This window comes from Colletotrichum scovillei (assembly GCF_011075155.1).
Source record: "Colletotrichum scovillei strain TJNH1 chromosome Unknown Contig00009, whole genome shotgun sequence".
Lineage (NCBI taxonomy): Eukaryota > Fungi > Ascomycota > Sordariomycetes > Glomerellales > Glomerellaceae > Colletotrichum > Colletotrichum scovillei.
The window spans coordinates 4,374,880-4,386,820 of NW_023336267.1; the positions used below are offsets into that span (position 1 = coordinate 4,374,880).

At 53.9% G+C, this 11,941-nt stretch overlaps 4 protein-coding genes and 1 further gene across 4 annotated transcripts; 2 read left to right on the forward strand and 3 right to left on the reverse strand.

Annotated features, from left to right (window-relative positions):
• Positions 1 to 2,291: 2,291 nt before the first annotated feature.
• On the reverse strand, positions 2,292 to 4,721 carry HER10_EVM0002850 (DEAD/DEAH box helicase; the record flags this gene model as incomplete). The annotated part of the gene is made up of 1 exon (XM_035472544.1): positions 2,292 to 4,721. The coding sequence occupies one exon, from the start codon at positions 4,719 to 4,721 to the stop codon at positions 2,292 to 2,294; it is 2,430 nt and encodes an 809-aa protein (XP_035329024.1).
• Positions 4,722 to 5,031: 310 nt separating this feature from the next.
• Positions 5,032 to 6,644, forward strand: HER10_EVM0007661 (uncharacterized protein; the record flags this gene model as incomplete). The annotated part of the gene is made up of 2 exons (XM_035477210.1): positions 5,032 to 5,620; positions 5,675 to 6,644. The coding sequence occupies exons 1-2, from the start codon at positions 5,142 to 5,144 to the stop codon at positions 6,642 to 6,644; spliced, it is 1,449 nt and encodes a 482-aa protein (XP_035329638.1). The 5' UTR covers positions 5,032 to 5,141.
• A 753-nt stretch (positions 6,645 to 7,397) lies between these two features.
• HER10_EVM0008098 (uncharacterized protein) lies at positions 7,398 to 8,600 on the forward strand (the record flags this gene model as incomplete). Its single annotated transcript, XM_035477632.1, has 2 exons — positions 7,398 to 8,512; positions 8,570 to 8,600. The coding sequence occupies 2 exons, from the start codon at positions 7,398 to 7,400 to the stop codon at positions 8,598 to 8,600; spliced, it is 1,146 nt and encodes a 381-aa protein (XP_035329693.1).
• Positions 8,601 to 8,670: 70 nt separating this feature from the next.
• Positions 8,671 to 9,459, reverse strand: HER10_EVM0013280 (NAD dependent epimerase/dehydratase; the record flags this gene model as incomplete). Its single annotated transcript, XM_035482644.1, has 2 exons — positions 8,671 to 9,221; positions 9,282 to 9,459. The coding sequence occupies 2 exons, from the start codon at positions 9,457 to 9,459 to the stop codon at positions 8,671 to 8,673; spliced, it is 729 nt and encodes a 242-aa protein (XP_035330307.1).
• Positions 9,460 to 10,721: 1,262 nt separating this feature from the next.
• HER10_EVM0002189 lies at positions 10,722 to 11,718 on the reverse strand.
• Positions 11,719 to 11,941: the final 223 nt, after the last annotated feature.

Sequence of the window (11,941 nt, forward strand, 5' to 3'; positions counted from 1 at the left end):
CCTTTTTGGAAGGATTCGGCCGTGTATCCCGGTCTTTTCCCCTTGGAGGAGATGTGTTCCCAGGGTGCACCGCTTACTGGTCACGAAATCATGTCTTTAGTTCAACGGCAACAACACTTGTCTAGTCTTTTGTAACAGAAAACCTGTTCAGCGAATGTTGCCTGATGTGTTGACTAAAATCCCCAAGTCTCAACGCCTGCAACGCTCAAGGCTTTAAACGGAGTTACGGAAAGCAGTTTCTTGGGCTCAAATAGCAGCCATGACTCGAATTTTCTCCGTATCGTAGATGCCGATTGCTGACCGGCACAGAATTGCCGAGAAACACATTGAAGATGACGTGGTTATTTCGACTGTACTTGAGCCTTTTTCTTTTATCAGCTTCAATTGGATCATTGGTAAATCTCCTCGTAGCGTCATTGCGCGAGAGGAAATTGGTAAGCGAACCCTCCCCGGCATGAGATCTTGAGCGCGAGGTCGAGTTGCATAGGTGAATCTGAGCTTTTCGCCAAGGATATTTGTGTTTATAGAGCCTTAATTGGGTCTCGACGAAGATGCTGCTCGCAATCAAGAGACATGGGACTGATGTTGTGAGCATTGTGCTCGCACTCTGTCTGATAAGGCCTTCTCACGCCCGAGCCAGCTGCGCGAGTCATATAGTTGACTGACAACCCAGGTGCGATGATGACAACATACGGTACAGAGTCGCAAAATCGTAGAGCGACAGTTGTCTCAAGCTTTCACAACTCTTACCCGGAGCCCCGGACTATATGTTCGTGTGGGATAGTCCAAAGAGCGCGTATTTGGCTGACTTTATCTCCCACTTCCCCGAGATTACTCTCCGTAATACGGATCGTCGAAACGTTGAGAGCAAATGACTACTAGCTTCGAAGTATATTAGAAAGCTTTAATCACCCGGTGGGGTCTAGTTGGAAGCTACCTAGGGTCAAATTGAAGGTGAGGAAATAACTGCTCTATTGCACGAGTCGTCTGTCAATGTCCGACGGCCTATACGCAGATATCACGAGAACGAACTCCACAACACCGCCCGCCGGGACGAACGGCGTCACCGCCCATCCTTGTATCGTAGGCGCGGACTGTATCCGTACGCCCTCGTACTCCGTACAAGAACACAGGACTAGGAGTATCCGTAGGGCGCAGTAAATCAACCATGAGAGCTTAGGCCTCGCAAAAATATGGAAAGAATGGGGAGGGAGATAGGAGAGGCAAAGGTTGCTATATAACCAAGTAGAGAGGATGCAAACCATCCCACTGGCAAGAGCTCTTACCTGGACCCATTCTGTCCGTTTTTTGCCATCCCACCAGAGCCTATTGTCAGTCAACACACCATGAAGCTGTCTTCGTCCCTCTTCTTCATCGCCCAGATGGCCGGCACCGCTTTCGCTCTGAGCGGCGACGGAGCAAAGTGCCAGCTCAACATTGACTGCCTCAGCGGCTACTGCATGCCTCACACCGGCTCGTCGGAGTATGTTTGCTGGGGCCAGCGCCGCAAGGGAGGTTAGTCGATGCCCACATGGCATTGAGATACTGCAGTTGCTGATGAGAGTTTCGATGCGGTTTAGATTGGTGCAACGTCAATTACACCGGAACTGTGTGTAACAACGGTTTGAAGTGCGTCTCTTACCAAGGTACGTTTTTCAAATAATTCTTTCTATGGATGAATCAGGATTCGGTCTAGTAGTATGATACTCATGCTGACGTGGTTGATAGGGAGCTGGTTCCTTGGCAAGTGCACTTAATGTCTGCTTTGATAGCTTTGGTGGTTCTCGGTACGCTTCACACAGTAGAGAGGCACGGTATCGGTGGACACTCCTATCGTCTCGATAGGACTATTTTTTTTCTTTTCGTCTCTGCCTTTTCAGCTTTCCCTCCTGCAAAGTTCATAGTCATGGGTCAATCATGTCATTGGGCGCCATCACCTCGTGAGCCGCGCACCTGGCTGAGTTCGCGGCCCCTCCAGGTGACAGCAGCTCATAATGTTGTTGGTAGCTTACATGACAAGAATGAGTCTAAGTGGTGATAGTCCAATCAATAAAGTAATGAACACGATTAAGAAAGCCCCATCATCTTAGTGCTCCAACCTTTAGCGTGACAAGTTTACATCTCAGAGTATGTCGGGGCGAGAAGTTGTGCCAACTGGCTTTCCCAGTCGTGAATACACCAATCATGATCTTTAGTGAGCATGTCCAAATGTAAATGATGAAAGAAGATGCATCTTAGGCAACACATGCTCTGAAATGGTATTATTATACGAGACACCGCTATATCCAACACTATCTTTGCCTCCTGGCTTCACCGGCCTCTTTGCCCAACTTCTCCAACGCCTCCTCATATTTCTGCACTCTCTCCTCCTCGAACCCGCCGCTGTCGGGGTCTCCGATACGCAGACGATCAACCTTCTCCGCGCGGCGGATCCCGCTGCTCGGCTTGGCAATCTTACCCCAGAACCAACCACTCTCGCCGTCCTCGACCAGCGTCCAGGCGGCGCCGGCGCGGCCGGCACGCGCGGTACGACCGACGCGGTGGACGTAGCCGGCGGCGCTGGCGGGGAGGTCGTAGTTGATGACGTTGTCGAGGAGGGGAAGATCGATACCGCGAGCAACAAGGTCGGAGGCGACGAGGAGGCGGAGGCGGCGAGCAGCGAAGGCGCGGAGAGCACGGCGGCGGTCGGAGGTCTTTTGGGTCGAGGTGAGGGTTGCGATGGACGGGGCCAGGGAGGGGTGGAGGAGGGAGATGAGGCGGGAGAGACGGAGCGCGGATTCGTTTGATTTGGTGAAGATGAGGGCTGTTGTTGTGAAGGGTTTCGTGGAAGATTTGGAGGTGGTGGCAGCGGCGGCTGTTGAGCTGGCGTCTGAGGAGCTGTCCGAGTCCGAGTCGGAATCGGAGTCTGACGAAGAATCGGAGTCTAAGGAATCGTCTGATGAAGAGGTGGCGTCGTCTTCAGCGGGCGGCTCGGAAATCGTCTTGGACGTGGTCTCGGACATGAGGTGGCCGTCAAGAAGGAGGTCGATGAGGTAGAGCGGCTTGAGATTCGCGTCGTGTACTCTGATGGCCGACTCCTTGAGCAGAGTAGGCAGGGTATGCTCGGCAATAGATGCTGTGCTGTCGGCTTGTTCGCCTTCCAAGACGATGAGCTGCGGCCTACGGAGTTGTAGCCCACTCAGCAAGCTAAGGTCTCGCGTCAGGGTGGCACTGAGGACGACCTTACGCACGCCGCTCAGGTTTGAGTCGGGAAAGTCGCGAGCGCTGAATTTGTTGGTGCTGAGTTTGGGCATGACGGTGTCCAGCCAGCCCTGGAAACTCTGAGCGAGAAGCTTGTCGGCTTCGTCGACAACCATCCAGCGCACATAGTCTAGTGAGAAGCCGGGGGTCAGGTTAATGTGCTCGACGAGCCTTCCGGGGGTGCAGATCAGGACGTCGACCTTGGACGTATAATCGACAATGTGATCCGGCAGAGACCCCACGGTCGGCTTCGTTACTGCTGCGTCTTCATCTTCCGCTGTGGTGTCCTCAACATCCTTCCATGCCTCCAATTCCCTTTGGTGTGCGACACGGTATGCTTCAGGGTCGTATTTCTCCCCCTTTTCGATGAGACTGGCCTGCTCGTGCTTCAACTGCTGACTACCAATGGAAATACCGATGCGTACTCTCTTCTGCTCTCGGCCATCGAATGCGCTGGCGCAAAGCTCGAATACCTCCTGGGCCTGCTTGACCAACTCACGCGTCGGCAAAACGACCAGAGCCCGCAGTCTCGTCACGGCGCCTTGGCTGATGTCGCGCACGATGGGCAAAGCGTATGCCAGCGTTTTACCGGATCCCGTGGCCGCGGCAACGAGGACATCCCCCTGGCGATGCTTGCAAGATGGCAGAAGCAAGGGAAGAGCGGCCGTCTGAACAGCAAAAGCGTCCTTGAACCCCTTTGACTCGAGAATCTGTGCTGCTTTCGGGTTGATGCCAATGTCTGCAAAGGGTGTCCGTGTGTCGGGAGCTACGCGGATAGGGGCGGCGAGCCATGGTGGTAACGTCTCGTAAGAGGGTTTCGAGGTATCGAGGGCGGTCGGTTCGGGTTGTGGAAGGGGCACCAAGTCGTATTCTTCTTCCTTCTCCTCTTCCTCTTCCACGTCCATCTTGTCCGCGGCTTCATTCTTGGCAATTAGTTCTGCTGACTTTTTCAAGTACTTTGTAGCCTTGGCCAGGACGTCCTTGTGGCGTCTGTCGACGGTATCATCCTCTGCATCCTCATCCTGTTCGCGGTCCTTCTTCTTCTTCCTCCTATCCTTCTTCTCCTTGCTATCCCCCTCCTCGACAACCTCAGCCTCGGATTCGCGCTTTTTCTTTTGCTTCTTTTCCGCGGACTTTCTTGGTGACGTCTCTTCTTCGTCTGATGCAGCTCCAGTTTCCGACTTTCTTGACTTCTTCTTCTTGACGGGGGTATCTACGGCCTCGACGGGCTCTTCATGTTTGCGCTTCGTTGCCGGGGACAAAACGTCAGGTTCTGTCGGTGCTGCACTTAAATATGAGGTGCGAGGTTTCTTGGACGGTACGAATCGTGCATACGGAACGGCCGCCGTGGTACCTTCGGTCACGACTGGCTCGCTAGCTGGTATCGCGGATGGTTCTGGAGCTGGGGGAGGAGGCGGCGCCGAAGGTTCGACAGGCGCCTGAGCCTCCTTCTTTTTGGATGGAACATAGCGAGCGTACATGGTGCCAATTGGGCTCTCGCGAACCTTGTAGAGTCGTTGCGAACGTCGCACAAACCTCTTTTTTTTTTTTTTTTTTCGCAGCGAGGCTTGACATACAAATGTTGGAGGGGCACCTGTCGCACCATCCCAAAAAAAAGTTGGATGGACTTCCTTATCGCAATTCTGCCAGTCCCTACCGCTTACCACATCTTGCTTATCGGACTACTATGCCGCAGCTCCCCCCTTAGCTTCATTCGCGTACCTTCCAGGTGGTTGCGCAAGGTAAGGTACGTAGCTGAGCAGGACCTTGAGGAACACACCTCTCCGTCCTTTTCTATTTGCGACTACAAATCTTGTCCCGCGAGTTCACGATTGACAACCTGCAATGCTTCAACATCATTCCTCTAGGTGACCACCGCTCGCGCCGAGCATATAGACAACATGGCTCGAACATACAATATCGCTATGGCTAGCGACTTCTTCTTCCCACAGCCAGGAGGAGTCGAAAGTCACATTTACCAGCTGTCCACGAAGCTCATCGATCGAGGCCACAAAGTCATCATCATTACCCACGCTTATAAGGGTCGCACCGGTATTCGAAACCTGACGAACGGCCTGCGAGTCTACCACATCCCCTTTCTCGTCGTGTTCCGATCTGCTAGTTTTCCAACCGTCTTTTCAGCCTTTCCCATCATTCGCAATATCCTCATCCGAGAACAGATCGAAATCGTCCACGGCCATGCCAGTTTGAGCACCTTTTGCCATGAAGCCATTCTGCATGCGAGGACCATGGGTCTCCGGACCGTCTTTACCGACCACTCGCTTTTTGGATTCGCCGATGCTAGCAGCATCTTGACAAACAAGATTCTCAAGTTTTCCCTGAGTGATGTGGACCACGTTATTTGTGTTAGCCATACCTGGTACGTCGCGCCGCGCCTTAGCCCTCGATCGGGCAGAACTGACTGGAACTATAGCAAGGAGAATACCGTCCTCCGAGCATCTCTAGATCCCCTCATGGTTTCAGTCATACCTAACGCCGTCGTGTCTGAGAACTTCCGTCCACTCGATTATCCCCCCACCGACGCCAATAATGCATTTGGCCAAAATCCACCTCCCGCACATCACCTGGGACCGAACGATGTAGTCACAATCGTCGTGATATCTCGTCTCTTCTATAACAAGGGAACGGATCTCCTAACGGCTGCGATCCCTCGCATCCTCGAGAACCACCCGAACACGAGGTTCATCATTGCAGGCTCAGGACCCAAGGCCATTGACCTCGAACAAATGATTGAACAAAACGTCTTACAAGATCGGGTAGAAATGCTGGGACCTATTCGGCATGAAGAAGTACGCGACGTCATGGTTCGCGGCCATATTTACCTCCATCCTAGTTTGACGGAAGCCTTTGGTACTGTCATTGTAGAAGCAGCCAGTTGCGGGCTGTACGTGGTATGCACTCAGGTTGGTGGTATTCCTGAGGTCCTGCCGTCGCACATGACTGTCTTCGCCAAGCCAGAAGAAGACGACCTGGTCGCTGCAACTGGAAGGGCTATTGCTGCGTTGCGAGCAAACAAGATTCGGACTGAACGTTTCCATGAGCAAGTCCAGAAGATGTACTCATGGACAAATGTTGCTGAACGCACCGAGCGCGTGTACCAGGGAATCACGGGCGAGCTCAGCGAAGCCGAATTCTACGGTTATGACGCTGCCAATTCTTCGACGTTCGGCAACAGTCGAGTGCGGTCTTTCGCCCTCATCGACCGACTCAAGCGATACTACGGCTGTGGTATCTGGGCTGGCAAGCTCTTTTGCCTCTGTGTCATTGTTGACTACTTGCTATACCTGTTCTTGGAACTTTGGTTCCCGCGAGAGGAAATCGACATTTGCCCCGAATGGCCGCGAAAGGTTCCTCAAGACGCGGAAGACTCTAAGGAAGACTGAAGACTGAGCGTGGCCTTAGTGTTCGACTCGCGCAACTGCCCAGCCTGCTCTGGGGAAAGATTGTTCGGTTGTTCAGGAACCAAGAGACGCAGGATCTGAGTCAATGTTCGAATCTGATTGTATAATTCCAGGCATAAGAGCAGCGACGCTGCTGACCAGTGGTTACCGGCGTGGACCGGCGATGGCCGGCGGAAATCAACGGACATTGAAAATTGGTTCAGATTCTCCACACTCCACGCTACCCCGAGTCAGCCCATCGAGTCTTTCAGATCCGCAACGAAATGCTTCCAACGGGAGAGATCCTTCAATGATAGCAGCCTGAAAGGAAATCAGCATGGAGTAGGGGTCTCGGCGCGCCGGATGGGCCTCCGTAGACATGACCCGGAGAGCCCCGATGAAAAGACGGGATTGGTTGGCATTCACGATGTGCTCAACACCATAGCGCAGGAACCATCTTCAACGGTCTGGGTCGGCAGTGAGCTGCCTGTTCCGGTCAGGCGCCCGGGTGGGCCATGCGACCATTTGAGCCATCTGAACCCCCACCACGCGCGCATCTCGACCATCTCACATGCACAGCGACACAAGACAAAAATCCAGCGATTTCCGCTCCTCGTTTACGAATTCTGGCCGTAATCACCAGCGCTACATATTGTTTGCTTATTACATCTCAGCCACAGTCGGCTTCTCAAATCATCAACGAAGCGATCTTCAAGTTTTCAACTTCACCAGACCCCGCACATCCACCTGCCCGCGATGGCCGTCGCACAAGACCTCCCCATGGACCTCCCCATAATCGATCTCGACGTTTTCCTTAACGAGCCCCGCGACTCCGCTGCAGTCCGTGATGAGTGCGAAAAGGCCGCGACTGCCCTCATCACCTATGGCGCCCTCGTGCTGCACGACTCCCGAGTCGCCGAATCAGACAACACTACTTTCCTTGACTTGCTTGAGGACTACTTTGCCCAGCCGACTGAAGAGCTCAAGAAGGATGAGCGTCCGGAGCTAAGCTACCAAATCGGCGTCACTCTTGAGGATACAGAGAAGCCCAATTGTGCAGTAGACGAGCCCTGCCTGAAGGTCATCGAGCGCCTGGCGGAAACCGAGCGCCCTCTCGACATCACAGCACACGACCCCGACCCAAAGTGCCGTTTCTTCTGGCGCATGGCCGAGAACCCCCCGTACGAGACCGAATTTCCCGGGCTCAACGCCCCCAATGTCGTCCCTGAAGCTCCGCACATTCGCGAGCGTTGGCCTCCTGCCATGGACAAGTGGGGCACTTCAATGAAGCAAGCCGTTACGGGCCTGGCAGAGATGGCGGCGGTCGGCTTGGGTCTCCCTGCCGATGCTTTCAGCTCTGCTGGCAAGTACGGACCTCACCTTCTCGCACCAACGGCTTCCGACTTGGTCAAGTACGGCAAGCAGGACACCATTCTCGCCGGTTTCCACACAGACCTGAACTTCCTGACTATTCATGGGCGTTCTCGATACCCTGGCTTGCACATCTGGGCGCGCAACACGGGGAAGAAGATTGCCGTCAAGATCCCCGAGGGCAACTACTTGCTCGTCCAAGCCGGAAAGCAGTTGGAGCACTTGACGGGCGGGCTCATCAAGGCAGGCTTCCACGAGGTTGTGGTGAATGAAAAGACACTGGCCGTGATCGAGCGCCGCAAAGCCGAGCTCCCCGATCGCCCTCTCGTCCGCATTTCGTCCACGTTCTTCTGGCACTTGTCATCAGACCACGACCTCACTCCCATTCCTCAGCTGTCGGAGCAGGCACAAAAGGTTAGGGCTGAGCAATTCAACCTGGGCAGGGACGAGGGCGAGGAGGTTACGTACGCGCCCATGAAGGTGGGACAGCAGGTGCAAGAGTAAGTCATCCGATCTCTTGGATGCGTTTTCTGATTGATGCTGACATATCATAATAGGGAGCTCAAGCACATTGCTCTGATGACATGACGAGAAACGAGATTCGCTGTATTATGATAGTACTATTAATGACAAAATTCCCAAAGCGTGGTATGCTTTTCTAAGCCTTGTAGAATTCCTCGCCCACAGCGACGTCCACCTTTTCCTTTGCAACTCTGTCAACTGCAGTCTTGGGGTCTTCGTCGCCGTCCAGCAAGTCAACCCACGACGTTGTGAAGCTGTCGTTTTCCGCAATAAGCGCGGCGACCTCGGCGACGGTCTGCCGGCTCGATGTGCCCTTTGCCTCCTTTGTCTTTCCAAACTCAATCTTGCCGGCCGGTTCCTCGGTCAGCAGACCGGGTCTCAGACTAATACCGGCAAAGCCATCTGTCCTCTTTTTCGATTCCTGCCAGAGGGCCTCGTCGGCGGCGATCTTGGCGAGGGAGTAGTTGTAGAGCTTCTTGTTGCCGTCAAGGGCGTCCTGCCAGGCTTTATCGGACCACCAGGTGGGCTTCGTCTTGCGGGAGCTCAGGTAGGAGACGAGGATGAACTTCTTGATAGAGGGTGTGGCGACGGCAGCGTTGATGAAGTGGATGGCGGCGTCGCGGTCGATTGTGAAGGTGCGGGAGGGGTCGCCTTTGCCGCCTGCGCCGGCGGACCAGAAGATTGTGTCTGGTTTGACTTCGTCTAGGATTGCTTGGGCTTTTTGTTGGGAGGTTACGTCCTCGATGCTGCGGACGAGGACGTTGAGTTTGCCGCTTGACTGGTCGGCGCCCAGTTTTTCGATGGCGGGGACCTGGTCTTGGGTGCGGATTATGGAGGTTACGGTCCAGGACTTTTTGAGGAGGATTGGGGTTAGGTGCTGGGAGACTTTGCCGTGGCCGCCGAGGATGAGGACGTGTTTGCTCATGGTGGGCTGTTTATTGTAGCTTTCGAACTATCTGGGGAATGCGTGGAGTTGTGTGTCTGGGCAAGGTTTGTCGTGATGTCTTGTAGTGTGGTGTGGAATATCAACAGGTACGCATTTGAGAGAGGCAGACAGTTGATTCAAATAGTGGTCACATCAGGTGTACGGAAGACGAGACCGCGGGGCTTTGAAATCAACCTGGATGGCTTCCCCGCTCGGCCCCATCAAAAGCACGGCGTTAAGGGCCGTGGATGACTTGATTCGGATGCGGGCGGACTGGCCGAGGTGGATCTCTACTTTATTGTACGTATATCCGTACTTTACCTTACCTTCCATGGGTAATGGGTACATGTTTTGTTGCGGAAAGAAGGACCCCGCGGATGAGCATTTTCGGGGACGGGGTCACGTCACCGGGGCGTCAGTGACGTACGTCCCGCGAGTTTATTTGCTTTCGCTTTGGCAGCTGTTCCCCACCAGATTGGCTAAAAGCCGATAACGAGCTTTCCTTGGGAAAGCACTCAATTGAGTTTTGTGGTGCTTGCCCCCGAGTCAGAATCCATGGCTTTCGGCGTTAGTTACTCAGCAACTTGGACGTCGGTCTTGGCCGACATGTCGTGCCCCTCCTTTACACCTTGACACGTTCGACGCCTGTTCGATCTCAGCTGTCACCAGGATATCGTGCTTGGTTCATTTCTAGGCAAGATACTTTGACTTTTACTTCAAGCGTCTAGCAGATCAAAGTCGCTCGGAAACCCGAGCGCAGCAAGATCAAATCCCTCCGCCTCGAGATTCGTCAGGCTCGACTGGAAGAAGTGAGGCGTTATGGGCCGAGACATGTGATTCTTGTCTAGGAGAAGAAAGGCATCCCTGATGGACATAATGACTGGAAGGTTTCTCGATGAGGAGGCCTATGTAGAAGATCGTGTTAGTGAAGTAGGACGCCCATGCTGCTCTCGGCCGGCTTGCTGGGTTGCGGAAGTCGTCGAGGCGGAGGGAGGGGTAGCGGCAGCGGACTTTGTCTTGGTAGGTGTCGAAAAGGGATGTCCTGATCGGGTCTACGTGCTATGCTGCCGCTATTGTGGAATGATGGATTAGGTGGTGTTTGTGGTGGTGGATTGTCTTCCTCTGAGCGAGCAAAGGTAGTCAAGAGGCCGATCGCGGGCGAACTCCTCGAGAGAGAGGCCGGTTCCGGTCCTGATGCGAATGAGACTCTGCGTTGGTGGTGATAGTGCTCGTCTGAGTTGGAATGATGTGTGTGAGATGCTTCATGCGCTCGGGTGGACCCTGATGGCAACAGCGGCTCTGGCGCACGGCCGAGTTCTCTGATTATCGACGACCGCCTGAAGACGAGCGTCGGTCACCTCGAGACGCGATATGCGCTCCTCCAACGATGCGATGTCACTCAGCCATGCTAGGGGTGTGCCTCGAGGGGCGGTGGTGAAGACGATGATGATCTGAACTCCTAAAGGGGGAGGTGATACCGCAGCATCAGTATAGCATTGTAAGAAGTTTGGACCAGGAGGGTTGTGAGCAGATCCAGATCGGCAGAGAGAGAGATCAACCGTCGCAAACTACTGTCTACGAACCAGCCAACAACATGAAACTGAATGTTTCCTCCTTCGCAACTGTGGAAGGGCAGGGGAGAAGGAGAAAAACCTTACAGCGGAGGGAACCCGGGGCCCGGGGGACCGGGTTTGATAGGACGACGGGAGCACCGCCTCGTTGCATTGCTCTCCGGAACTGGCGCAGTTGGCGCAGGGTCTCTGATCATCGCATTTTTGCTGGTTGAGGGGAAATGATGTTCAGCCCTTCCCCCCCCCCGCCCCCCCCTTTTTTTTTTTTTTGCTCCCGTTTGGATTTCCTCTTCCCAGCTTTCCTGTTACCAGGCTTCATCTTCTTTGGGAATGGTGGAGTTTGAAGTTGTGATGATCTTGGTCAAAGGGTCAGCCCAACTTGGGCAATGAGTGGTTGTTTCAAAATTGGTGACAGTGCTGCTTTAGGGTACCAGAAAATGGATGTCTCTGGCTCTTACACACAGTGAAGTGAAAACCCAGAAAGAGAAAGAGAAAAAAGGAGAGAAAAAAAAGAAAAACGGAAAAAAGAAGAAATAATAAAATAGCGACGTACCTTTCGCCGACGACGCCGTGAGCAGGCCTGCGTCTTGGTCCGCTTGGCCGGTGGTTCGCCGCGGTCTTCGGTCGCGGAGGCGGTGGTTGTGGGGTTGTACGGGGAGCCGTTGGCAGCGGGGGCCGGTGGCGTCATGGCCGCCGGGGGTGGCCTTTCTTTGATGGGTGTTTCTTGTTTCCTCTTTCCGTAGTGCTGTTGATTCTATTTACAGGGGAGCTGAAGAGTTCAGTTGTTTCGAGTTGAGGAGATGATGGCATTCTACATTTTCAACCCTCTATGATGCCATAGGCGGCAGTTTGAGTGATGACGGAAAGATGGATGATTGTCGTCCAGATGAGGCTCGCCGAGGAGATGGTGC